Below are 26,363 nucleotides of genomic sequence, written 5' to 3'. Positions count from 1 at the left end.
AACGCTCTGCCTTTCCTGAATTCTGTTTTCAATGCCTTTACCGTCATAGTGTTCCTCCATGGTAATCTCTGTCTACTCAAGGTCGTAGACAGCATCCATGACATTTGAGATTTTCCAGTTGAAATTATCCAGAAGTTCATCAACTGTCTCTCTGCGCTCACAAGTAGTGACATCGCTATAGCCCCATAAACTTAACACTAGTATTCTCATATTGTACCTTTCCTAACAGACACAGAGGTTATCTGAATGTTTGGTAATTATCTATAAGTCAAAGAACACACAGAAATGATCAGAAAGAGCCAAGTCCTTAACAACAACAGAAGAAATGTCAACACCTTTAGAGATAACCAGATCTAGAGTGTGTCCCAGAGTGTGTGTGTCTTTCACGTGTTGGACATGGCCGAAGGTGTCAAGTAGAGAACAGAAGTCTTTAGCATTAGTATCCATGTTGTTGTCTATGTGAATGTTAAAATCCCCCGTTACGATAAAAAAGTTGTAGTCAGTGCAGATAACTGACATCAGCATCACACAAACTCATCAATGAATTTTACATTGGTGTCTATAAATTATTAGAAAAAGGACTTTTGGATCACCCTTCATTAAAAAACAGAGATATTCAAAAGAACTAAAATCACCAAATGTAATGTTCTTGCACTGAAATAGTGAATTAAAAATGACAGCAACACCCCCGCCACTTCGACACTTACTCATAAAACTGTAATTTGTTGGTGTTGCCTCATTAGGAATGGTAACACAGCTACATTAAGTCAGCCATGTTTCACTAAGAAGTAAAAAGTCTAGATTATAGGTCATAATCATGTCATTTACTATCAGTGATTTGTTGGCTAGTGATCTGATATTGAGTAGGGCTATCCGTGTGGGGATAATAGAAGACAATGGTAAGTTTCATGGTTGACATGCTATACTCAATAGATTGGCAGATTTAAATGAACCCTTTTTATTTCTCATCAGTTTAACCACTTTTCTGTTACCTGTCATCACAGGGATTGAGAAGGGTATCTGAACTCCATAGGGCCCTGACTTTTCCTGGTGAAGATTATTTATATATCAGTATTGCAGCCTGGACCTGGCACATATTAGTCAGACTCACAGATATGATGATTCAAAGGAGGTTGGGGGGCTCGGTGACTTTTAGTCGAGGGTTGTTTCCGAGGTGGAATCGGTGGGGCTGGACGATGTGGTAGCTTAAGGGGAGAAAATAGGGGATTTTGATGTGGTGTTACTTGGATTCCCATATTGAGTTCATCCTGTCGGTGGAATCCAGAAGTGGGGAGTCGTCCAGACTGAATAGAGAGAGTTGGGGGCTGGGTGGGGACTGGAGGTTGGGTGTCTCCTGTTGGGGCTGGGGGAGACTCCACTTGTTGGGGTGAGAATAATGATGTTGCCGGTTCTTTCTGGGTCTGCTGTCCTCCCTGTTCAGTCCTAATCTCAGCGACCTCACCAGAGCGCTGCCTTATCTGTTGTTTTGGATTGTTTTGGAATCTCTAATCTCCTCGCCAAACTGTTGGTAGAGGTCCACTGAAAAACACCTCAGTATTTAGACATTGGATTCTCTTCATCAGATCAACAAAGTCCCATTTTAATACCTCCGATTGTTGCTTCACAACATCAAGTGCTCCTGTGTGTATGTTGAGTGATTTAACTGTTGGATGCTCAGTAGCAATCTTCAGGATCTTCTTTGACATATCAGACACCATATCTTTGGTAAAACAGAGTACTTTGGTGTTTTTCTTGCTGCAAAAGCGATTTATCTCACCCACAGCTCCGTCACCCACTATCAGAGTTTCAGGCCCAGTCGTTAGCTCTTTCTGCAGCCTCTTAGCATATAATTTAGCCTCATACCTTTCTCTTGTGCTGGAAGATGAGCTTTCTTTTGGGGAGTCAGGATTTTGGGAAAGTGGAGCAAATCTTTTCTCTAGAAGAATCCCTGTGTCTTGGGGAAATTTGCTCTTTGTTTTTGTTGTACTTCCAGTCCATGGTTGTTTTCTCCTTGGTAGCGGGGTTGAAGACGAATTCCTGTTTGATGGCAGCGCAGGCCACTCAGTGTCATCATGAGTCTCCGGGTGCTGGGTTCTGCCTGTTAACCGTCTTCCCATATCTGAGGGATGAAATTTGTGATGCCTGGGCTTTGCACCAAGAGAGTTCCAGAAAGGAGTTGTTGATTTAGTGGCATTTACACCTGGCTCCTGCTGCGTCTTTGTGGTGCTAATTAGCTTTCTGTTAGACTGCTTTTTCTCACTATTTTGGGACATTGGCAGAGTGGTTTCATTCCCATATTGCCCATTTACCTCCACATTCACTTTGAGCCGATGAATTTTAGTTTCCATTACTGCTATCTTCTGGAGCAGTTTGTGGTAATCATCTGTAAAAAAGGGAGGCATCTTGCTGCTAATTAGCTTTTGTTAGCTGAGCTCCTCAGTCCCAGTCACGATAGTGGAGGCTTGTGCTGCTGATAGGCCACACTCACGAAATAAAACGGATTAAAATAAAAGTGGCAGTCTTCGGTAACTAAACTCCCAGTGATATAGGTATCCAGGATCCGCTTTCCAAAAAAATTGTTTGCAAAAGGAAAGGATTGCAATAATAGAAAAACAGTAAAGCAGAGTAAAGCGGAGAGCAAAAGAGTGAAGCATCTGCACTCAAGCAAGGTCAGTGTGACGAGATCCATCCTCTGGGCAGCGATATCATCGCGGCAATTCATCCAGTAGTTGTCCAGTAATGTCTGTCCAACACACTTCTGATATAAAAAGACAGCCTTTCTTTGAGGGAGAAATAATCGGATCAATCAATTCAATTTTCTCCATGGAAACAGGTGCAATGCTGAAACTCAGTAGAAATTCAATTAATTCAAACTTAGACAGTGTCCATACACAACAAAAGGTTTTAAGGATTTGTATTCCACAACTTGTCTAAAAAAACTAGAGATCTATCACAAACTTTGATCTGCTAGTGGTGAATACCACTATTCAAGGCTAACAAGGCTGCTCAGGGACGATTTACCTCCAGTTAGCACTTCTTTATTGGATATGATTAATCTGTCTTTATTTTTGGGACATGTACCACAGTCTTTTAAAGTAGATGAAATTAAACCTCTTCTTAAAAATACCACTCTAGATCTAGAGGTTTTAGCCAACTACAGACCAATATCAAACCTTCCCTTTCTCTCCAAGATACTTAAGAAAGCTGTAGCCAATCAGTTGTGTGACTTTCTCCATAACAATAGTCTATTTGAGGATTTTCAGTCAGGATTTAGAGTGCATCATAGCACAGAGACCGCATTAGTCAAAGTTACAAATGACCTCCTAATGGCATCAGACAAAGGACTCATCTCTGTACTTGTCTTGTTAGATCTTAGTGCCGCTGCCACAAATTGAGCGAACCCTTTCTCCTCTATTGTAGCTGTAGCAGTAGCACTGCATTTCCTTTTCAGCAACAGTTTGCTTCAGAATGGCACCCATACCAAACTCCAGTTAACTTGCCGCTGTTATCACTCACAGATGCCAATAACGGCAGAATCTGCCCTTGCAGGTCAGTGGCAGCTGCACCACACAGAGGCAGTGGTTGAGGCAGATGTTGAGAGATTAAGAAAACCTTGTAAATGAATGCAGAAATCACATGATGAAAATGCTACTTCCTGCGAGTCTAATACAACACTGATGACTGTTTTATAAGAATAAAACAGATGCCCATAGCAGCAGCAGTTGCCGTGGCAGTTCAGTGGCAAGCTCTTAACTACCCTTTCTGTTGTTACTCTTCTCGTTGTCCTCCTCTATATGATGTGCTAGTAACCACTCATCCATAAATGTCAGTACTAACCATTAGGACTCACCTCTGAAAGCACTGATTTCTCCATAATGGATCTGCAGCACAAAGTAGGACATCCCTGAGTTTCTTCCAACTTTAAAACCAACGTCTGTCAACAGAGGTAAGAGGAAGACATGAAACCACATGGAGATAGACAGAAAATAGAAAGATGTTTAATTGTACATACAATACATTCCTGATCATTCATAGTCTTTATTCACTTCACAGTTACAGTGGAACTACTTTTTACTCAAGAAATAGTCCCTTTGAAAACTATAAGGTGTGTGGATTATACAAAGCAACAGGGACACAATTTCCAAAAACACATGCTACCTTTCAACAAAGTAAGCACGACAAGTCAATGAATTTCTCTACAGTGTACTGGAGAGGAGATCTCAAACACAAACAAATGACAAATGAGAGTGAAATAGCCTAAGGTCAATAGGTAAATGAAAATGACTGAAGTAATTGTCAACCCTTTGAGAGACATACCCTTGGGTAATTTAGTAGGTGGTGCATTCCGAGCCCAGGCATACATAATGGAAGCTTCGTCCTCACACGTGCCTTGCACACTGCCACAGTCCCTTGAGAGAAATGACAAAATCAAAACATTGAACAGCTGTTTACACTGCAGTCATTTGTGTAGTGTTTGGGTTGAAAGAACTACTGTAGGTACTTCCATAACAAAAAGGCCTGGTGAACTCATGGAATAAATAAATAATACTTCTCAGTCATGCAGGTCATTGTAAATGCAGAAAGGCTCAGTTAGTGCTGACTTTACTGGTCATAGTTAAACACTTCAACCACCAAACTGGTTTGTCAGGTAGCAGAAAGATAGAGTGGCTTGATACAATAGATGAAGTTGTTATGGTGAACATGTTTACACACTCTGCAGACAGAAAGCATTGTCATTCATTTGGAGTCACGTTTGTGTCCAACTGATGAATGTAAGTTCAGTATGCAGTTCACTCTGCTTTTCACTCATTTGTTTCTTTATCTGCTAAATGCTGCACTACATTCCTCATGTAGTCACTAACTGTTTTTGGCGGTGATGCTGTTTGATGGTTTATAAGATTTTTTTTACTGAAAACAGCTGCCTGCTACAGTGCTGCATAGAGCTGTGGAGAACTGGAGAGCTGGTAATAAATCTGAACCAGTCAATATAAAAACAAGTTGCATTTTATATATTATTAACATAATAACAAGTGGAATAAAAGCCTAGCATGAGTCAAAAAACTTGAACAAGATATCCAGTATGTCAGCTATACAGATTTTTATTTAAAAAAAATAAATAAATAAATAAAAATCTCCATCTCACCCCGGTGGGGGGTGGTATCCGTGTCATCCTCAAGCTTGGGTCCTCTACCAGAGGCCTGGGAGTTTGAGGGTTCTGCGCAGTATTTTCGATGTTTCTAGGACTGCACTCTTCTGGACTGAGGCTTCAGATGTTGTTCCTAGGATTTGCTGGAGCCACTCTCCCAGTTTGGGGGTTACTGCCCCAAGTGCACCCACTACCACGGGGACCACGCTATCCTTGACGTTCCACATCTGTTCCAGCTGCTCTTTCAACCCTTGGTACTTCTCAAGTTTCTCATGTTCCTTCTTCTTGATGTTGGCGTCAGCTGGGATCGCCACATCTATCACCACTACCCTCTTCTGCTCTTTGTCCACCACCACTATGTCCGGTTGGTTAGCCAGGACCTGTTTGTCAGTCTGGAAGCTGAAGTCCCACAGATCCTTGGCCCTGTTGTTCTCAGCCACCTTCTGTGGTATGGTCCATTGGGATTTGGGTACTTCTATTCCATACTGGTTGCAGATGTTCCTGTATACTATCCCAGTCACTTGGTTGTGCCTCTCCATGTACGCTGATCCAGCTAGCATCTTACACCCTGCTACTATGTGCTGGACTGTCTCAGGGGCTTCTTTGCACTTCTGCATTTTGGGCTACTTCCTCTATCTGACGGGGGCACATGCCATATAGGGGTTTGTCCCTCCAGGTTGTCCGTTCCTCCTCCTCTGCACCCTCATCAGGGTTCTGCTGCCTGAGACATTCACTTAGCAGTTCATCCTTCGGGGCCATCTCTCTGATGTATTCTCGTATTTTCGATGTTTCATCCTGGACCGTGGCCTTGTTGCTCACTAGCCCTCAGCCTCCCTCTTTCCACTTAGTGTATAGCCTCAGGGTGCTGGACTTGGGGTGGAACCCTCCATGCATGGTGAGGAGCTTTCTAGTCTTGATATCTGTGGCTTCTATCTCCTCCTTTGGCCAGATTATGATACCAGTGGGGTATCTGATGACTGGTAGTGTGTACATGTTGATGGCTTGGACCTTGTTCTTACCATTCAACTGACTTTTCAGGACCTGCCTTACTCTCTTACTCTCTGGAGGTATTTGGCTGTGGTTGACTTCCGTATGGATAATGTCGGGGCCTGGTGCTGTCCAGCTCTTCATCTTTGACACTCTTTCTTGGATGTCTGCCATTTAGATGGTTACTGGTTCTTGTTCTGGGAGGTTGCTGTGGTCATCTCTTAGGTCCACTAACCCTTGGGCATTGGTGTTGTGTGATGCCTCTCTTTCCCATATGTCTTTCCAGTATTTTTCCACCTCAGCTCTTGGTGGGTCTGACCGGTTGTTGTTTCCCTGCCACTGAGAGTACACCTTAGCTGGTTCAGTGGAGAACAGCTTGTTTATTCTCCTGGCCTCTCCCTCCTTGGTGTATCTCTTTAACCGGCTGGCCAGAGCTGTTAGTCACTGTTTGGCAGTTTTGAGTGCCTCTGGTATGGAGGAGTGAGTTGTACTTCCTGGGTGCCCCTTTATTTACCATGTTTCTTGTCTGCAGTCCAGCTAGCTGGCTCACTTCTCTCCGTGCTGCCTTTATCTTTTTCTCTTTATCTCTAATTGTCTCTTCCATTGCGGGTACTGTTTGTTATGTCCCGAGCCCACCTTGTATCCAAGCATCTCCATGATTACTGTTGCTGTACTATGTATCAGCTTGTTGGTCTCAGTGATGGTTCTTGTGGAGATTGTCTTCAGAGCAGCATTCACATCTTCTGAAGGTACTTGGCAACTTAGCTTCGGTATTCGTCGGGGGCTCCAGGGTTCCAGTTGGATCATAAGCTTCCTTCTCAGGTCAGCAGCTCGTGTTGAGGCTGTTGGTATGCAATGGTCCCACATTCGCTGCATGTATCCCCTCTCTCTGTGATTGCTTGTATAGTAGCATTCCAGCAACTCCGTATCTTCTGCCTTAGTCCATCGGTGTTTTGTTCCAGTAGCCCATTTCTCATCAGTTTGCCCTGGTCCCCTAGCAACTGACGCAGACCTTGTTGACCCGAGCGACGTCTGAGCCGGTATGACTCAGTCAGTTCATGTGTTTACTATCCAGCTGAACTAGAGTTCATGTGTTTCGTATATATTGTTCATGTGTTTACTATCCAGCTGAACTAGAGATCGATCGATCGATCTCTAGTTCAGCTGGATAGTACAGTGGTTGATGAGTAAACACATGAACTGACTGAGTCATACCGGCTCAGACGTCGCTCGGGTCAACATCCATCGATCTATCCATCGATCGATCCATCCATCCATCCATCCATATATATATAAATAAATAATGATTATTATTGGTAGTTGACGAGTGCCTACGACTCGTCACTCGTCAACTATTGTTCTTCTGCGTGTTCCTTCATATTAGTGATGAGTGCCGTAGGCAAAAAAATTTCACATAGAGAATGAATGGGAAAGCCCGAAAAAAAATACATTTCAACAGACATTTTCAATGAACTGCTCTGGCATACTTTCTCTGAGAGACTTCATTTAAACTTTAAAACGTAGGTACACTTGCCTTCTCTTCAGGGATTTACTACACTCATCGACAGCTTTTACCGTTTTTAAACTATCAAGGCTTAAAGTTGAGCAGGTTTTTAGTCAAATTTCTGGGTCTATAATGGGTGTGTATGTGGCGGAATGTTTGTGCTACAGTGGATGACATCATCAGCTAGAGTGAGGAGCAGAGAGAAAAATCTGTGAAAAAAATAAAACGTATTAGACTACCGTGGCCTCAAATGCCCCACTACAGACACGATTTATACATAGAAACGTAGGAAAATTTGTCATCTCACTCACATGCGCCTGCTAAAACTGTCAGATATAACGTTTTGGCGGGAGACACAAAGATGCGGCATCAACACCCTTTCACAGCCTCATAGATTGCCATGTTAAAAAGGCGGGACATTTCTTCACTTATTGACACAAAACAAATATGTAGACGTTCAGGAAGGGCTCAGCATGCTCCAAGTTAAGCCGGTTCAATGATGAAATTGAAATACGGTTTGGCCAGAGATCCCTCCTCTTCAAGGGGTGGTCTCAGCATTGTCTCTGTCAGCATTTCCAAATGACATTCGACTGACAACAGGTGCAGTTACTGCTCTGCTGATTAGAGCAGGCAGGCAGAAGCCCAGCGGCAGCTATAGTAGTATAGTAAGTAAAGTGAAGCTAGGCTAACAGTCCACAATAGAGCTATGCAGCAATTGTGGCTGCTACATTAGTTCAGTTAGCTTCTTTAGATAGCAGGTCACACACATGGGAGGAACACTGGGAGATTCTGAAAAGAAATGTGCTGTTCTGCTAAGTGGTGTGAGTGCCCAGACTTACATACTGACGAAGAACCTGCTTAGCCGGACAAGCCAGCAGACTGTTTATGTAATGAAAAATAATTTTCAACCTAAACTGAATTAAAACATGAAAAAATGGAAATTAATACCAGAGTTATTACATCTAAAGAAAATGTCTATGTGGCTGTGCTGAAAAATCCTTAAATCAACTCCAATACATCCAGAACTCTGCTGTTTGCTTACTCACTCACACTCATACCTGTGACCACATCATCACCATCAACCAGAACCTCCACTGGTTTAAAATCCTCCTTCTCACACACAAAGCCCTCCACAACCAAGCCCTCTTCTATCTAACAGACCTGCTCCACCGCCACACTATGTCCCACAGCCTCTGCTCATCTGATACCAACCTTATGACTCCACCATACAGGACCAAGCGCTAAACCTGGGGTGACAGATTCAGCTGTTTTACCCTGCAAAGTGTCTTACTTAGTACTTAGAAAAGCACTTAAATAAAAAGTATTATGAGTCGCTGCAAACTACACCTGTAGTTTAGATTTAGGTTGCAGGAATGCCATGGAGTGGCTGTGGTTTCTTATTGTAGTCGAGAACAATGTTTCAGGAACGCATGCAAAGAGAAAGACAGATGTCAACAATATCCAGAAACAATGCAGAATTCTCTGAGCCCAAACTCATATATACAAAATACATACTATACATACACAAACACATCATAGCCTGTGTTGTATTATTAGGTCAAATAAATATTTAACATCAATTATTCCTGATACACCATGAATACAGATGATTACTCATTTACAATACTTTCAATCAAAAAACTAAATGATTATATGATGATTAGAGTTCAAGCTTTTATGTGGCTTACTTTAAAGACACTGTAAACACTGAAATGTGACCTGGAGTTCTATCTTACCAGTAACTTCTAGTAGAGACAGGTGTCTGGCAGCCAAACAGCAGCATGTGGTGAACTGTTTCCATACTGGCGTGAGGTATGAAGTCCACTGTGGAGAATAAGCACTGTGGTTAAAACACGGAATATTTCAACACACTTCAGGTATGAACACTCAATTCACTCTGACAATTTCCATTTCTACTGGATTGGATTAGATTATACTTTGTTTATGCCACAGTGGGGAAATGTACGCAGCAAAGTGTGATATGCACTACAGAAGTAAAGTAGAAAGGATACAAACAACAAAAACAGACAGAAGGATCTTTAATAATCTACACAATATATACGAAAAAGTAAACAAGCAACACACAACGAGCAAAAACTACTGAAGTGTGAGAGTGAGTGAGTGAGTGATGATGTCATTCACTCTAGCCGAAGCAATACAGGCCCATTATAAACTCAGAAATCGAGTAAAAACTTCATCAAATTTAAGTGGCAATAGTTCAAAACTGGTAAAAGATTTTTAAAAGTTGAATATAAGTTTAATAGTACAAGGTCTTGTGTACAATTTGTAGTTTTAATGAAGTCTGTAGTAGAAAGTATGTAGAAGTAGTAGTTTAAAGTGTAGAAGGTTTGTAGAAAGATTTGAAAGTTGTACAATGTATTTAAATGGTAAAATATTTGTAGAAAAAAAAAGTTAAATAATTTGTAAAATAAAATAATAGCAGGAATGTCCTAAATGAGCTGAATCTAGTGATATAATTTTTATTTTTGTAGGACAGGTGCTGAAAAACGTACCTAACTAACCCTAACCCAACAGTATACAGTTAACCCCCATTATTTCCCCCAAAAGTACTAGTCTATTGTAGCTACCAATGTACCAATTCTACATCCTCTGTTTTAAAGAAGATACACTTACCAATATATGTATCTCGATTGGTTGGCACAGGAAAGGCCATGCACAGGTAAGTGTCCGACTGAAACGTTAGAGAACACAACAATGTTAGTTCTGTGCAAGTCATTTGATGGGAATCGTTCCATGCGTACATCACTGGTGTCATTAATGGTCAACTTTAAATTGTAACAAAGCTCAAATATAAACATTTCTCCATAAATGACATTTCATTTGAACTATGAATTGTCAGAAGAGGATGAAGGGATGGAAAGAAGCCTGGAAATTTCACTGCATACCTCCAGGTTTTCATATGACATCAGTCGACGCAGACAAATTAGATAAGAATAAAAACAAGCTAACACTGTAACATAACAGTATGGGCTTGGAACTGCATTCAGGCTTGGCTACGTCTCAAAAATATTAATGTTAACTGGGCAGTGGGAACATAGACTTATAGATCAAAGCTAACATGGCACTGTTCAGAAAAATCTCGAAGTGTTGCTTGGCAACAGTACAGTCGAGGCCTAGTTACAGAACTATTTGTGTTAGTGGTAGGACTGTGCAATTAATCGAATTTTGATCACGATTTCGATTTTGTGGTCAAACGATCTCAAAAGGAGTTTAAACAATTTATTTTCCACTTTTCCTAACACAAGTTCTGAGAGACGCGCATGCGCAATACATTCCATTTCACGTGGCCCCACTGACTAACAGGATGGCCCATACTCTCTCACGCAGCTGAAGAGTGAGGAGGCGTGTCGTTTGGTGTTAAAAACAGTGAGTGAGATTGAAAGCGAATGAGAAGAATCCGACGAGAAGCACCAGCACATAATGTGCAAGATTTGCTACAAGGTAATAGCTGCTCCTCTTGGTAACACTACAAATTTATTCAACCATCTCAAACAAAAGCACAAAGTCACTCACAACGAATTAATACAGAAACAAAAAGACAAAGCCAGTGCCACAACCAACAAGATGTCAACGCAAACTCAGTCATCGATCACAGACACATTGTTTAATGCGACTCCTTATCCAACAAGTTCTGAGAGGCACAAGACATTAGGCTACGTTTACACATAGCCGGGTATGTTGAGAAATGAACATTTCCCTCCTTCCGTTTTCCAAAATAACATCGTGCACATAGCATCGTTTTCAAAAAAGTTTTCGTTTACATCAACCCGCATAAATACGCCATCGAGCGCCATCATAACTATGGCAAGCCTATGGGCGGCTGCTTCCATGATCATCGTCATAGCAAAAGGTAAACATTGGTCGCACTTTTGGCGCATCAGCTGCCTAAAACTCGATTCGTTTTCAGAGACGAATTCACCGTTTGTGTGTAAAAGAATTTTAAGATTTTTAAAAATACCTGTGTATGTGTAAACTGGGCCTAACAGCTGCCATTGGATATTTCTTAACTAAAGATATGCAACCCATTAATACAGTCCAGGGTGAGGGTTTCAAGAAGATGCTTATTGATGCTTATGCTTATTATATTTATTTTGTTCTATAAATATAGAGAATTTGCAGAGCAGCTGGATCCATAGTTTGTTTTGGATAAATTTCTGTTTTTCTATGCCTTATTTAATGTTCCATAAAGTATATTTATTTTATTGATTTAATGCTTTATACATTGCAAAGCAGCTGTAAAGTACATATTTGTAGCCAAAATTTATTTTCAATTTGAATATTTTGCATAAAGAATCAATAACAAAGTGTTTTAGAGAGAGAGAGAAATGCTGAATAAATGAATAATGAATGAATAATCGTCATTTCAATATTGACCAAAATAATCGTGATATTGATTTTTTTCCATAATCGAGCAGCCCTAGTTGGTGGAGCTAAGTGAATGGTGAAGCAGCAGCAAGATAACTTGCATTTTGAGCTTCACATAACATAACATATGTACATCTCTTTTGGCTCTCAACGAAGGTGGTCGCATTTTTTCTTCCTCTCCTCCCCTTGGCCTTGCCTGCTCTGCTCCTCTGTCTCTGTGTAGTCTTTTGTCCTATACTTTTGAAAGAGACTCTCTTTGTACTGCTCTCCAACTTAATCAAGCATCATGGATTTGATCAACTGGTCTCTAAACGCAATTGACAGCAACTTCTCAACGAGAAGCCCGGGGAATCTGTATGTCCTGCCGGAACGTTTGCAGCTGGTTACTCGATGGACGCCTGGGAGAAGTGGCGGGTCGTGTGTCTGGCGGCTCTTTCTGTGGAGGACGTTGTAGATATCTACGTATTTGGATTGTTGATGACAAGTGTTTTGCTGATTGGATCGTGCATTGCACTGGTTCATCGAGGTATGCAGAAAACGCTGACAGCCGTGCAAAGCCCCATAAAGCTGGCAGTAATGTTTGAAGCACTGAGCAGAGCTGTCGGGATGAGGCCATGAACCGGAATATGGATAACATCACAGTTTTGAATCGCAACATGGAAGCCATCACAGAGACTATGAAGCGGAACATGGTCACCATTACATCGATGGATAACATCAAGAACAACTAGGATATGGGCTACATCATGGAGACCCCCCCCCCCCGTAACGAGTGGTCAAGTAATGATCATCATCCCGTCTTCGTACCATCTTCTTAACCTGAAAACAAACCCTCAATTTTTATTTTTTAAACAAATTTTGTTGCTTTTAAACACAGAGACAATGCAAAATACAGAAACAAGACCTCCCACCCTGACCCGTCAGACAGCATATGCTATACACATGGAATTAGTCCATGACCAAATGACCAAGACAATAATAATAATGATATAATGATGAATGAATGAATAAAATAACAATAATAACAATAACAATAATAATAATAATATAAAGAAAAAAAATGTTCTAGTTTGTTTCCAGTCTGCGATATGCAATCATGAGTTAAGGGTAATCAGTCATCAGCAGCCTATTACACTCTATGTCCCTCAATTTGAGGGTTACAAGGGGAGGCCTTATTCTATTCAGAAAACTGTCTGCCTATCAATAGCAGATTTTTCAGATCTGCAGGCATATAATATAGAAAGGGTGTCCAAACTTTTAAAAATAACTCGTCCTTACCCTTCACAACAGCTTGTAACCTTTCATGAGGGAGGATATTAAAGATCTCCTTGTACCAGAGGGTGACACAAGGTGGAAGAGTTTTTATCCAGTTTTGCAGTATGCATTTTCGAGCAACTAGAAGGAGTTTTTTAAAGAGCTTATAATGTGATGCAGTGAGATGCAAGTCCCTAGAGGGAAGTCCTAGAAGGAAAACTCCACGGCCTTTCTTAATTTTTATTTTAAATATTCCACTGACTACCTTTGAAATAAGTGTCCAAAATCTGGAAATCAGTTTACATTCCCAAAAGTAATGGAAATACGTCCCCCTTTTAAGTTGCACTTGGTACACAGAGGAGAAATGGAGTGATCAGTTTTGTTTAAAAAACAGGAGTAACATGCAGCCATGCCCTCAATTTTAGAATGAAGCAGATCGACTTCAGGTCAATACAATCTAAAGACAGTCACAATGTTAAAGTGTTAAGCTGTTTTTGGATTCATTGAACAGTGTGTTCATGGCATGGCGTCAAATTGTCCTACATCATGCTGAAGTATACACACTAATAAAGAGCCAAGACAAAACAATGTGAGAGCTCTAATGATGAGTATAACCTTCATTCAGTAGAATGTTTAAGAAAAACAGACTCACCCCAGTTGGGACAACACCAGGCATTCGAATATCAACAGAGAAATTGTCGGTTTTTGTTAAGACCCGCTGTTGCTTGATCCTAGACATACAGTTGCTGGTATCTGACAAGACATTTTCCTGAGACCTTCGGGAAGAACAAAGAGACAGTATGGTTTACTTATTTCTAGTCATTCACTCTGAAATGCTGCTGGAAGAAACAGCCAACCACAAACATTTCTCCCCCTGAGAAGTGGTGGTTAACTGCTACTTATCCTCAGACAACTAAAAGACCTCACTGTGTGTGTGTGTGTGTGTGTGTGTGTGTATTGACAGGCCTTCTCATTGAATGTTTTTTCGTAGTTTTTGATAGTATTTTGTATTTTAGTATTTTGTGTTATAAATACATATTTTTCTTATTTGCCATGTTTACTGTATAAGGCTATAACAAGTGAATTTCCATAGTGTGGGATCAATAAGGTCTATCTTATCTTTCCATCACGTCATCACACACCACCACAAGTAAATAGTCAACCTGTGGAAAACACTGAGATTTAGAAAATAGAAGCTATACACAAAGCCTAATCCTCATTAATAGATACGCTGTATATTTGAATCAGATACAGGGCTAATTAATGATATTCTCACTATAGTACTAATCTCACTATAAACATAATGTCTAGGTTGGAGAACCGAATAGAAGGAAAATAGAGCTGTAAACACATTAACAAATGAAATGTTCCAAAAATACATTTGACATCCTAGAGCCTATATTTCTTACCTTTTGAATCTGTAAATAGGGTTTTGCATTTCCAGGCTGTGGCTGTGACACATGAATGCTAGCACCAGCACACAGACCACAGGGACTCCTATCATGCCTGCAGATGTGAAAAAAGGGTGTCAGCACCATTCTGTAGGAAAAGACTAGGTGGGTAATCTGCACGAGAGAGTGCATGTCACACCTATTTCTCTTGCTCAGCTTTGATGAGTAAAAAAATATAAAGTAGCCAAGGTAGTATCCCTGTTGGACCTCACTCCTTTAGCATTGCAATGTATGCTTGGGTCCTCTCAGAGGGTAAGACAACTCCGAACCAATTATCTGAAAAAAGCACAGACATGAAAACATGAAACCAGTCAATGCATTTATCGGTCTACTTACAATAGACAATACAACATTTAGTCTAAGTCCAACTTGAATATCTCTGGAAACAAAAGCTCTCCCAAAAGTACGAAGAATAAAATTACAGTGGAAGATGGAACATTTCATGGTTACATGTACACCTACACACACACACACACACACACACACACACACACACACACACACACACACACACACACACACACACACACACACACACACACACACACACACACACACACACACCTTTGGAAACACCTTTTTATTCAATGTTTTTCTTTAATCACAAACATTCAAGGTGACGACCTCATAAGGCTCACTGAGAGAATGAAGAGTGTGCAGAGCTGTCATCAAAGAAAAAGATGTCTACTCTGAAGAATCTAAACATGAACACATTTAGAAACAGATCTTCAGAGTTCATCTACGATGTAGAAAGTAACAAAAGTTATGAAGAGTAATCCTCATTAGCCCTCAATAGTTCCTGATATGTGACATCCATGAAATAACTTTGCCAATAATTTTTTTTTCAAGTCAGCTGGCTAAATTATGGATTAACAAATTAACTACTTAGCACTAGAGTTGTCACGATACCAAAATGAGTAACCACGATACTATACCAGACAAAGTATCACGGTTCCTGGTATTATCGAGATACTGCTGCATTTTTTTATTATTAAATCAAATCAAATTTTATTTGTATAGCCCAAAGTCATAAAGTACATTTGCCTCAGAGGGCTTCACAATCTGTACAGGGAGTGACACCCTCTGTCCTTAGACCCTCGGTTCGAGTGAGGAAAAAACCCTTTTAACAGGGAAAAATGTGGAAGAAACCTCAGAACGAGCCACAGAGGAGGGATCCCTCTCCCAGGACGGACAGACGTGCAATGGATGTCACGTGTACAGAACAAATCAACACAAACATATTGTACAATGAATGATAAAATGACAATGAATTACAATGAATGATAAAATGATTACAGTAGAAGTGGAACCTGTGATAGAGAGACACAGATGTACAGCAGCAGCAAATCATCACAACTAACTATAAACTGTAATGGCACAGTAATGGACTGATATGGCAGCAATAATGACAGTGATAATATATGCAGTGGACGTCATGCAGGACCACAGCAGCAGCCACAATCCACGAATTCTTATTTTTTTATTTTTATAAACTGCCATGTATTTGTACAAGTTCTTAATACTTATTAATTACTTATAATTCAGTTTGGTGCATGATAAACATAATACTGGTTAAGTAAGAATTAGAATGAAACAAGTTTGAAACAACAAGTTTGTTTTTTTTTTTAGCAAAATTAGTGGAGCCATTGACGACGACGACACGGCAGACTCGCCGCTCGGGCCCGGTGCTTCTGCCATGGTGAGTGTGTTGTCTCGTGTTTGTGACTCTAAGCCGTGCACGCGTCTGGGCGAGACAGAACTTTAGCTTGTTGTTTGTTTTGAAGCGAATTTATATCAAAGCGGAGCGGTTTTCATGCTGCTCTTGCCGGCAGAAACACACAAACAGCCAATCAGCTAACAGACGGGCGCACCCAGCATGCGAAAACAACCTATCATATCCCCGGATGTCACCTGTAACAGGCTAACAGCCAATCATTCACAAAGCTGTGTAGTTCGGTTGCAGTTCCATGTTGGTTTGTTTACAAAGGAGTAGCATGCAGTGAGAAGCCGGGAGGAGACCAGAGGCGGTAGTACCGTCGTGTAGAATTTCTAGTATAGTAGGAACCATTATGATTTGGCACCACGGGGTACCGTGTATACCATGGGTATTGTGCAATTCTAGTTGAGTGTGCCTGAAAGAGCACACTCTTTAAAACCTCTCGGGCTTCTTCTTATTGAGTGTGCGTGCAAGGCGCACACTGTTATCCACCGCACTTATTATTGAGTGTGCGTGCAAGGCGCACACTATATGTTATCCACTGCGCTTATTATTGAGTGTGCGTGCAAGGCGCACACTATATTATGAGGGGCCGTCAGGGACATTATTCAGAAATACCTCTCACACACACTACTGAAATATTACGCTCTTACACACACTAGTGAAAGGCTCTCACACACACTAGTGAAAGGCTCTCACACACACTACTGAAATGCTCTCACACACACTACTGAAATGCTCTCACACACACACACACACTACTGAAATGCTCTCACACACACACTACTGAAATGCTCTCACACACACTACTGAAATGCTCTCACACACACTACTGAAACGCTCTCACACACACACTACTGAGACGCTCTCACACACACTACTGAGATTTCAGTATAACCGGAAGGCATTTCAGTGTAACCGGAAGGCATTTCACTTAAACCGGAAGGCATTTCACTTAAACCGGAAGGCGGGTCGTAAGAGGGAGCGCAGCATCGTTGGCTTGCAGATGTCGTGCCAGGAGGAGCTTTCCAGTGGACTTACAGAAGCTGCCGCGCTACTCAACAACATTTTGTCATCAGCGGAGACAATTCGAACATTATCTAATGCAACAGCGAGCAGGCAACAGTGCCACGCCCCCTTGAGTGCCGACACCGTGGAGAGCCGGCTTACGGCGCTTTTCCCGTCTCGCGGCCGCGCCCGCAATGGCGCGGCGCAACACCCAGCTGTTGGCCCGGTCAGGAGCTCCGTGCCGCGTACCAAGCTCAGCAGAGCTCGGGACATGGACAACCAGGACAACCGGGCCAACAGCTGGGGTTGCGCTGCGCACATTGCGCCTTCCGGTTTAAGTGAAATGCCTTCAGTTACACTGAAATGCCTTCCGTTATACTGAAATCTCAATAGTGTGTGTGAGAGCGTCAGTAGTGTGTGTGAAACATTTCAGTAGTGTGTGTGAGAGCTTTCAGTAGTGTGTGTGGAGAGCGTTTCAGTAGTGTGTGTGAGAGCGTTTCAGTAGTGTGTGTGGAGACATTTCAGTAGTGTGGTGAGAGCATTTCAGTAGTTGTGTGAGAGCATTTCAGTAGTGTGTGTGAGAGCATTTCAGTAGTGTGTGTGAGAGCCTTTACTAGGGTGTAAGAGCGTAATATTTCAGTAGTTGTGTGAGAGCTTTTCACTAGTGTGTTAAGAGCGTTTCACTAGTGTGGTGTAAGAGTGTTTTCACTAGTGTGTGTAAGAGCGTAATATTTCAGTAGTGTGTGTGAGAGGTATTTCTGAATAATGTCCCTGACGGCCCCTCATACTATATGTTATCCACCGCGCTTGTTTCTTCTTATTATTGAGTGTGCGTGTAAGGCGCACACTGTTTGTTATCCACCACGCTTATTCTTATTGAGTGTGCCTGAAAGAGCACACTCTTTAAAACCTCTCGGGCTTATTGAGTGTGCCTGAAAGCGCACACTATATGTTATCCGCCGCGCTTATTGAGTGTGCGTGCAAGGCGCACACTATATGTTATCCACCGTGCTTATTATTATTGAGTGTGCCTGAAAGAGCACACTCTTTAAAACCTCTCGGGCTTATTGAGTGTGCCTGAAAGCGCACACTATATGTTATCCACCGCGCTTATTGAGTGTGCGTGCAAGGCGCACACTATATGTTATCCACCGCGCTTATTGAGTGTGCGTGCAAAGCGCACACTATATGTTATCCACCGCGCTTATTGAGTGTGCCTGAAAGAAGCACACTCTTTACTAAAACCTCTCGGGCTTATTATTATTATTGAGTGTGCCTGAAGGAGCACACTCTATTATCTCCGGGCTTATTCTTATTATTCGTCTTCCGTTTCTTCCGTGTTTTTTTCGGTTCGCTCTCCCCCAGAGTTTTTTGTCGCACATACACAAAACGGGTATCAAAACGACCGGCTCGGCCGGGAATCGATGGCTATGAGTTTCGCGAATTTATTGCGAATTTATTGCGAAAAATTTCCCATAGGGAATGAATGGGGAGGCCCGAAAAAAAATACATTTCAACAGACATTTTCAACAGTGAACTGCTCTGGCATACTTTCACCGAGAGACTTCGTTTCAACTTTAAAACGTAGGTATGCTCCCTTATCTTCAGGGATTCACTACACTCTCGACAGCTTTTACCGTTTTTAACTATCAAGGCTCAAAGTTGCAGGTTTTAGTTAAATTTCGTGGTTTATAATGGGTGTGTATGGGGCGGAATGTTTGTGCTAGAGTGGATGACATCATCAGCTAGAGTGAGGAGCAGGGAGAAAAATCAGTGAAAAAAAAAACGTATTCGACTACCGTGGCCTCAAATGCCCCACTACGACACCGATTTATGCATAGAACGTAGGAAAATTTTGTCGTCTTTGCTCACATTCGCCTGCTAAAGCTGTCCGACATATAGTTTTGGCTCCGTACGCGCCCCTTGATCGACTACTCCCGCCAACAGCCTCATAGACTCCGATGTTAAAAAGAGGGGAAATTTCTGGAGAAGGCAGAAGTAACGTTTCTCTCTCTTGCTCCGGAGGGCACATTTCTTCATTATCACACAAAATGAATAGTAAAACGATCAGGAAGGTCTCAGCGTGCCTCAGGTTAAGCCGTTTCAAATTGGAATTACGGTTTGGGCCAGAAGTCCTTCCTTTTCGAGAGGAGTCTCAGCATTTCTCTCAGTCTCTAACTGACATTCTACAGGTTCAAACTGCTCCCTCCGATTACAGTTGGTCCGGTTGCTTGGCAACCTCAGGCTGCTTGAAGGAAGAGCGGGGAGGGCCCACCAGAGCGAGCGGCAGCCATTTTAGTAGTTCTTTGCACTTAATTTGAACTTGTCTGTCAAAATGGCAGCTAACTGCTAAGTGCTAACATGGAATGCTAAAATGCTAGTTAACATGCTAATGTTAACATGCAATGTTAACTGCTAGCGCATCAGCGCTAACATGTTAATGCTAATATGCTAATGTTAACATGCTAATGTTAAAATGCTAATGCTAACTGCTATCCCATCAACGTTAAAATGCTAATGGTAACATGCTAATGTTAACATGCTAATGTTAATGCGAGTCAGCAATCGTAACATGCTAATGCTAAATGCAAATGCTAATGCTAACTGCTAGCTAAACCTGCTAATGCTAATTGCTAGCATGTAAGCACTAGCTGCTCCTGTGTCAAATAAACATGTTAAAAATGACTTTGAGTTGTGCTTTTTGAATACAGACCCCGGCAACAGCCCAGTCGTCAGCCTCAAAATTTCTTTTCTAGTACTGAATTTGCTGAGCAGTGTCAGTAATATATGGGGACGACGGGGCCAGAGTCAGGCACACTCAAAATTTCTTTAGAAATTTTTCTAGTTGAGTGTGCCTGAAGAGCACACTCTTTAAAACCTCTCGGGCTTATTATTAGTGAGTGTGCCTGAGCACACTCTTTAAAACCTCTCGGGCTTATTCTATTATATTGGTGTGCTGGCACACTCTTTCAAACCCTCGGCTATTATTATGGAGGGTGCCTGAGCACACTCTTTTAAAACCTCTCGGCTTATTGAGTGTGCCTGAAGGACGCACACTCTTTATTATCTCGGCTTATTATGAGTGTGCCTGAAGGAGCACACTCTTTATTATCTCGGCTGATGAGTGGATGAAACCACACTATATGTATCCCCGCATTGAGTGTGCCTGAAGCGCACACTATAATGTTACCACCGCGCTTATTGATTGTGCGTGCAAAGCGCACCTTATTATCCCCGCGCTTATTCTTATTATTAACTTAGTATATTTTCGCCCTTTTTCGGTTCGCTCTCCTCCCAGAGTTTTTGTCGCACATACCAAAACGGATCACGAACCGGCTCGGCCGGGACATGATGGGCTAGTCTTTTCTAAGATTTTCGGCAAACGGTTTTGCCAAAATCCAGAAAAACGAAGCCAAAAAATGAATGGGTGTGTATGCGAGAACTTTCCAGACCAGAGTGGGTGATGTCATCGCTAGAGGGAGAGGGGAGAGAAAAATCAGTGAAAAAATAAAACGGATTCACTCCTGGCCTCAATGCCCAGACAGAATGATTATCCTAAATGTAGGAAAATTCGAGTGAGCGCAGTGAAACTGTGAAAGCTGTCACTATATAGTTTTGGCTCCTGAAGGCTGATGATCGACTACTCCGCCAACGCCTCATACCCCAATGTTAAAAAGGAGCGAAATTTTCTGGAGAAAGGCAGAAGTAACGTTTCTCTCTCTTGCCCTGAGGGCACATTTCTTCATTATCGACACAAAACGAATATGTAAAACGATCAGGAAGGTCTCATCGTGCCTCAGGTTAAGGCCGTTCAATGTTTGGAATTACGGTTTGGCCAAAAGTCCTTCCTTTTCGAGAGGAGTTCTCAGCTTTTCTCTCAGTCTCTAACTGACATTCTAACAGGTGCAGATCAGCTGCTGCGATTAGGTCCTGGTTCTTGGCAACCTCAGCCTGCGTGAAGGAGAAGAGGGGGAGGGGCCACCAGAAGCCGAGCGCAGCCATTTTAGTAGTTCTGCACTTAATTTGAACTTGTCTGTCAAAATGCAGACAGAGACAGCAGAGCAGCTAGCTCGTTAACATGCTAATGATAATTACCATTAGCCACTAGAATTAAATACATGCTAATATTAACATGGTAATGATGCCAACAGTGGTAATGTTAATTGCTAGTGTCAAAGCGAACATGCTAATGCAACAGCTAAGCTAACATGCTAACTGCTAACAACATGCTAATCAACATGCTAAGGCTAACATGACAAGGCTAACATGTATGTTAACTGTAGCCCATCAGCGTTAACATGCTAATGTAACATGCCAATGCTAATGTAATGGTAGCACATCAGCGTCTAACTGCTAATGTAACATGCTAATGCTAACATGCTAATGTTAACTGTTTAGCATCACACGCTAATGCTAATGCTAACATGCAAGGGCTACATGCTAACGCTGAACATGCTAATGCTAACATGCTAATGGTTAACGGCTAGCCATCAGTCAGCGTAATGTTAGCATTAACATGTTAACATTAGCATTTAATACATTAACATGTTAGCATTAACTGTTAGCATTAAGCATTTTAAACATTAACATGTTTTAACGCATGATGGGCTAGCAGTTAACATTAGCATGTTACATTAGCATGTTAAATTAGAGCATGTTAAGTATTCCCGCTTTTATAGCATTAGCATTTGAGCGCTGAATGGGCTAAGTTAACATTAGCATGGTAAACATTGTGAGTGTTAGCGCTGATGTGGCTGATAGGCAACAGTTAACATTAACAGTTAAGCATTAAGCATGTACCATTAGCATGTTACGCTGATGGCCTAGCAGTGAGCATTGGCAGTTACGATGAGCATGTTTAGCGCTGAATCACTAGCGTTAACATTAGATGTTAGCAGTAACAGTTTAAATAGCATTTTAGCATTAGCATGTTAGCATTAAAAGCATTGTTGAACGGCCTGATGGGCATACCAGTTGCATTAGCATGTTTATACATGTTACATAGCATGTTAACATTGGTTATTTGCAGGTAACATGTGCAGGTTAGCATTACATGTTTAACTAGCATTGAGCATTTGATGTCCATTCGCATGTTCCTTCGCATTTTAGCAGAGAATGTTAGTGCTGATGGGCAACATTAACTGTTAGCGATGTGTGCTTATAGGCTAACAGTTAACATAAGCATGTTAGCATTACACATGTTAACATTATCATTTTATTAGCATTAAGCATGTTAACAGTAGCATGTTAGCATTACCCATGTTAACATTAACATGTTAACACTGATGGGCTAGCAGTTAGGCATTTAGCATGTTAGCACGATGTGCGAACAGTTAGCATTGGCTAATGGTAAAATCATTAGCAATGTTTAAGAGCTAGCTGCTCTGCTGTCTCTTGCTGCCATTTTAGAACAGACAAGTTTCAAATTAAGTGCCAAGAACTACTAAAATGGCTGCCGCTCGGCTTCTGGTGGCCCCTTCCCCTCCCGCTTCTCCTCACGCAGCTGAGGTTGCCAAGCAACCAGGACCTAATCAGCAGCAGCTGATCTGCACCTTTAGAATGTAAGTTAGAGACTGAGAGAAAATGCTGAGAACTCCTCTCGAAAAGGAAAGGACTTTTGGCCAAACCGTAATTCCAATCATTGAAACCACCGGCTTAACTGAGGCACGATGAGACCTTCCTGATCGTGTTTACATATTCGTTTGGTGGTCGAAAATGAAGAAATGTGCCCTCATGAGAAGAGAGAGAAACGTTACTTCTGCTTTCGCCAGAAAATTTCGCCTCCTTTTTTAACATTGGCTATGAGGCTGTTGGCGGGAGTAGTTGATCAATTAGCCCATCAGGAGCCAAAACTAGATGTCTGACAGCTTTTGGCAGGCGAATGTGGTGATCATACAACAAATTTTGGCTACGTTTCATTAGAAATCGTGTCTGTAGTGGGGCATTTGAGGCCACGGTAGTGAAATCCGTTTATATTTTTTTCACTGATTGTTCTCTCCCCGCTCCACTCTAGCGATGACATCACTCACTGTAGCTCTGGAAAGTTCTCGCAATACACACCCATTTCATTTTTTGGCTTCGTTTTTCTGGATTTTTGGCAAAACCGTTTTGCCGAAACTCTAGAAAAGACATAGCCATCGAGTCACGGCCCGAGCCGGTCGTTTTGATACCCGTTTGTGGTATGTGCGACAAAAACTCTGGGAGGGAAGCGAACCGAAAAAACACGAAAAACGGAAGAGGGGAACTAGAAAAATTTTCTAAAGAAATTTTGAGTGTGCCTGACTCTGGCCCGTCGTCCCCAGCATTTCTGACACTGCTCAGCAAATTCAGTACAGAAAAGAAATTTTGAGAGTGACGAGTGGGCTGTTGCCTGGGGGTCTGTATTCAAAAAGCACACCTCAAACAGTCATGTTAAACATGTTTATTTAGACACAGGAGCAGCTAGCGGCTTACGTCTAGCAATTAACATTAGCAGTTTTGCTACAGTTAACATGTTAGCATTAGCATGTTAACAATGATGGACTAGCATTTAGCATTAGCATGTTAGGCATTAGCATGTTAACATTAGCATTTTACATTAGCATGTTAGCCTGATGTGCAACAGTTAACATTAGCATGTTAAAATTAGCATGTTAGCATTAGCAATGTTAGCATTAACAGTGTTATCGCGGATGTGCTAACACAGTTTACCATTGGCATTTTTAATGCATTAGCATGTTTAGCGCTGAGGCACCTAGCAGTTAACATTAGCATGTTTAGCATTAACAGTTAACATTGTAGCATGTTAGCTTAGCATGTTAGCAGTACATGTAAATAGCAGGTTAGCAGAGCGGGATGATGGGCTAACATTAACATTTAGCATGTTAGCATTAGCATGTTAGCATTAGCATGTTAAAGCGCTGAAGGTGCTAACAAGGTTACATTGGCATGTTAACTATAGCAGGTTAACATTATCATGTTTAGTACATTGGCATGTTAAGCATTTAAGCATGTTAACATAACATGTTGGCATTACCATGTTACATTATGATGTTACATTAACCAGTTAACTGTCACATGTTTTAAGCATTACATTTTAACGGTGATTGCGCTAACAAGTTAACATTAGCATGATACATTAACATGTTAACATTATGATGTTAACCTGATGCTAACAGTTAACATTAGCATGTTAGCATTAGCATGTTAGCATTAGCATGTTAGCATTAGCATGTTAGCAGTAGCATGTTAGCATTGCATGTTAACGCTGATGCACTACTAGCAATTAACATTACCAGGTTGGCAATTAACCATGTTAATATTAGCATGTATTATTCCTAGTGGCTAATGGTAATTACATTAGCTAACGAGCTAGCTGCTCTGCTGTCTCTGTCTGCCATTTTAGACAGACAGTTCAAATTAATGCCAAGATACTAAAATGGCGCGTCGCCGCTCCGGCCGGCTTCTGGTGGCCCCTCCCCCCTCTTCTCCTTCACAGGCTGAGTTGCCAAGCAACCGGACCTAATCAGAGCAGCTGATCTGCACCATGTAAATGTCAGTTAGAGACTGAGAAAAAAATGTGAGAACTCCTCTCGAAAAGGAAGGACTTTTGGGCCAAACCGTAATTCCAAATCATTAACCGGCTTAAACCTGAGGCACGTGAGACCTTCCTGATCGTTTACATATTCGTTTTGTGTCGATAAATGAAGAATGTGCCCCTCAGAGCAAGAGAGAGAACGTTACGACTTCTGCCTTCCCAGAAAATTTGCGTCCTTTTTAACATTGGGGACTATGAGGCTGTTGGCGGGAGTAGTCGATCAATTAGCCATCAGGAGCCAAACTATATGTCTGACACTTTGGAGCGAAGGAGTGTACAACAAAATTTGCTACTTTCTATGTATGAAATCGTGTCTGGAGTGGGGCATTTGAGGCCACGGTAGTGAATATCCGTTTTAATTTTTCACTGAATGTTTTCCTCCCCTCTCCACTCTAGCAATGACATCACCTCACTGGAGCTTCTGAAGTTTCGCAAAAACACCCATTCATTTTTTGGCTTCGTTTTTCTGGATTTTTGGCAAAACCGTTTGCCGAAACCTTAGAAAAGACATAGCCATCGATATCCCCGCCGTCCCTTGGCCGGAGCCGCCGTTTTGATACCCGTTTGTGTGTAGGGCGACAAAAACTCTCTGCTGGGGGAGAAGCGAACCGAAAAAAACAACGGAAGAAACGAAGAGGAACTAGAAAAATTTCTAAAGAAATTTTGAGTGTGCCTGACTCTGCCCCGTCGTCCCCAGGCATTATACTGACACGGCTCAGCAAATTCAGTACTAGAAAAGAAATTTTGAGAGTGACGAGTGGGCTGTGGCTGGGTCTGTATTCAAAAGCAAACCTCAAACAGTCATTTTAACATGTTTATTAGACACAGGAGCAGCTAGCGCTTACGTGCTAGCAATTAACATTAGCTTTTTAGCTAGCAGTTAACAGGTTAGCATTAGCATGTTAACAATGATGGACTAGCAGTTACATTAGCATGTTAGCATTAGCATTTTAACATTAGCATGGTACGCATTATGGCTAGACGTTAACATGATGCATGTTTAACATTAGCATGTTAGCATTAGCCAGGTTAGCAAGCATGTTAGCGCTGATGTGCTAACGTTAGTCATTGGCATGTTAACATTGCATGTTACATTTAGCATGTTAGCCAATTGCATGTTAGCATTAGCAATGTTAACATTAGCATGTTAGCGCTGATGGGCTAAACAGTTAACATTAGCAATGTTAGCATTAGCAATGTTAGCAGTAGCATTTTAGCATTAGCATGTTAGCGCTGATGTGGGCTAACAGTTAACATTAGCATGTTTAGCATTAGCATGTTAGCGGCTGATGGGCTAACAGTTAACATTAGGGCATGTTAAGCATTAAGAAAGG

At 41.6% G+C, this 26,363-nt stretch overlaps 1 protein-coding gene across 2 annotated transcripts in view; it reads right to left on the bottom strand.

The window, feature by feature from the left end:
* Positions 1-26,363, bottom strand: part of pam (peptidylglycine alpha-amidating monooxygenase) — a 127,490-nt gene that overhangs the window by 94,825 nt on the left and 6,302 nt on the right. For both annotated transcript variants that reach the window (XM_027276804.1, XM_027276805.1), the window contains exons 2-8: positions 14,868-15,004; positions 14,687-14,783; positions 13,930-14,053; positions 10,272-10,329; positions 9,374-9,461; positions 4,318-4,409; positions 3,851-3,934 (exon numbers count right to left, since the gene is read on the bottom strand). In XM_027276804.1, coding sequence (XP_027132605.1) covers positions 3,851-3,934; positions 4,318-4,409; positions 9,374-9,461; positions 10,272-10,329; positions 13,930-14,053; positions 14,687-14,781 — 541 coding nt within the window. In that variant the 5' untranslated portion in view covers positions 14,782-14,783; positions 14,868-15,004. The remainder of the gene's footprint in view (positions 1-3,850; positions 3,935-4,317; positions 4,410-9,373; positions 9,462-10,271; positions 10,330-13,929; positions 14,054-14,686; positions 14,784-14,867; positions 15,005-26,363) is intronic.

The sequence above is a fragment of the Larimichthys crocea genome, unplaced genomic scaffold (assembly GCF_000972845.2).
Source record: "Larimichthys crocea isolate SSNF unplaced genomic scaffold, L_crocea_2.0 scaffold604, whole genome shotgun sequence".
NCBI lineage: Eukaryota > Metazoa > Chordata > Actinopteri > Sciaenidae > Larimichthys > Larimichthys crocea.
Note: the sequence above shows the minus strand (reverse complement) of the source record. Positions and strands in the feature narration are given on the sequence as shown.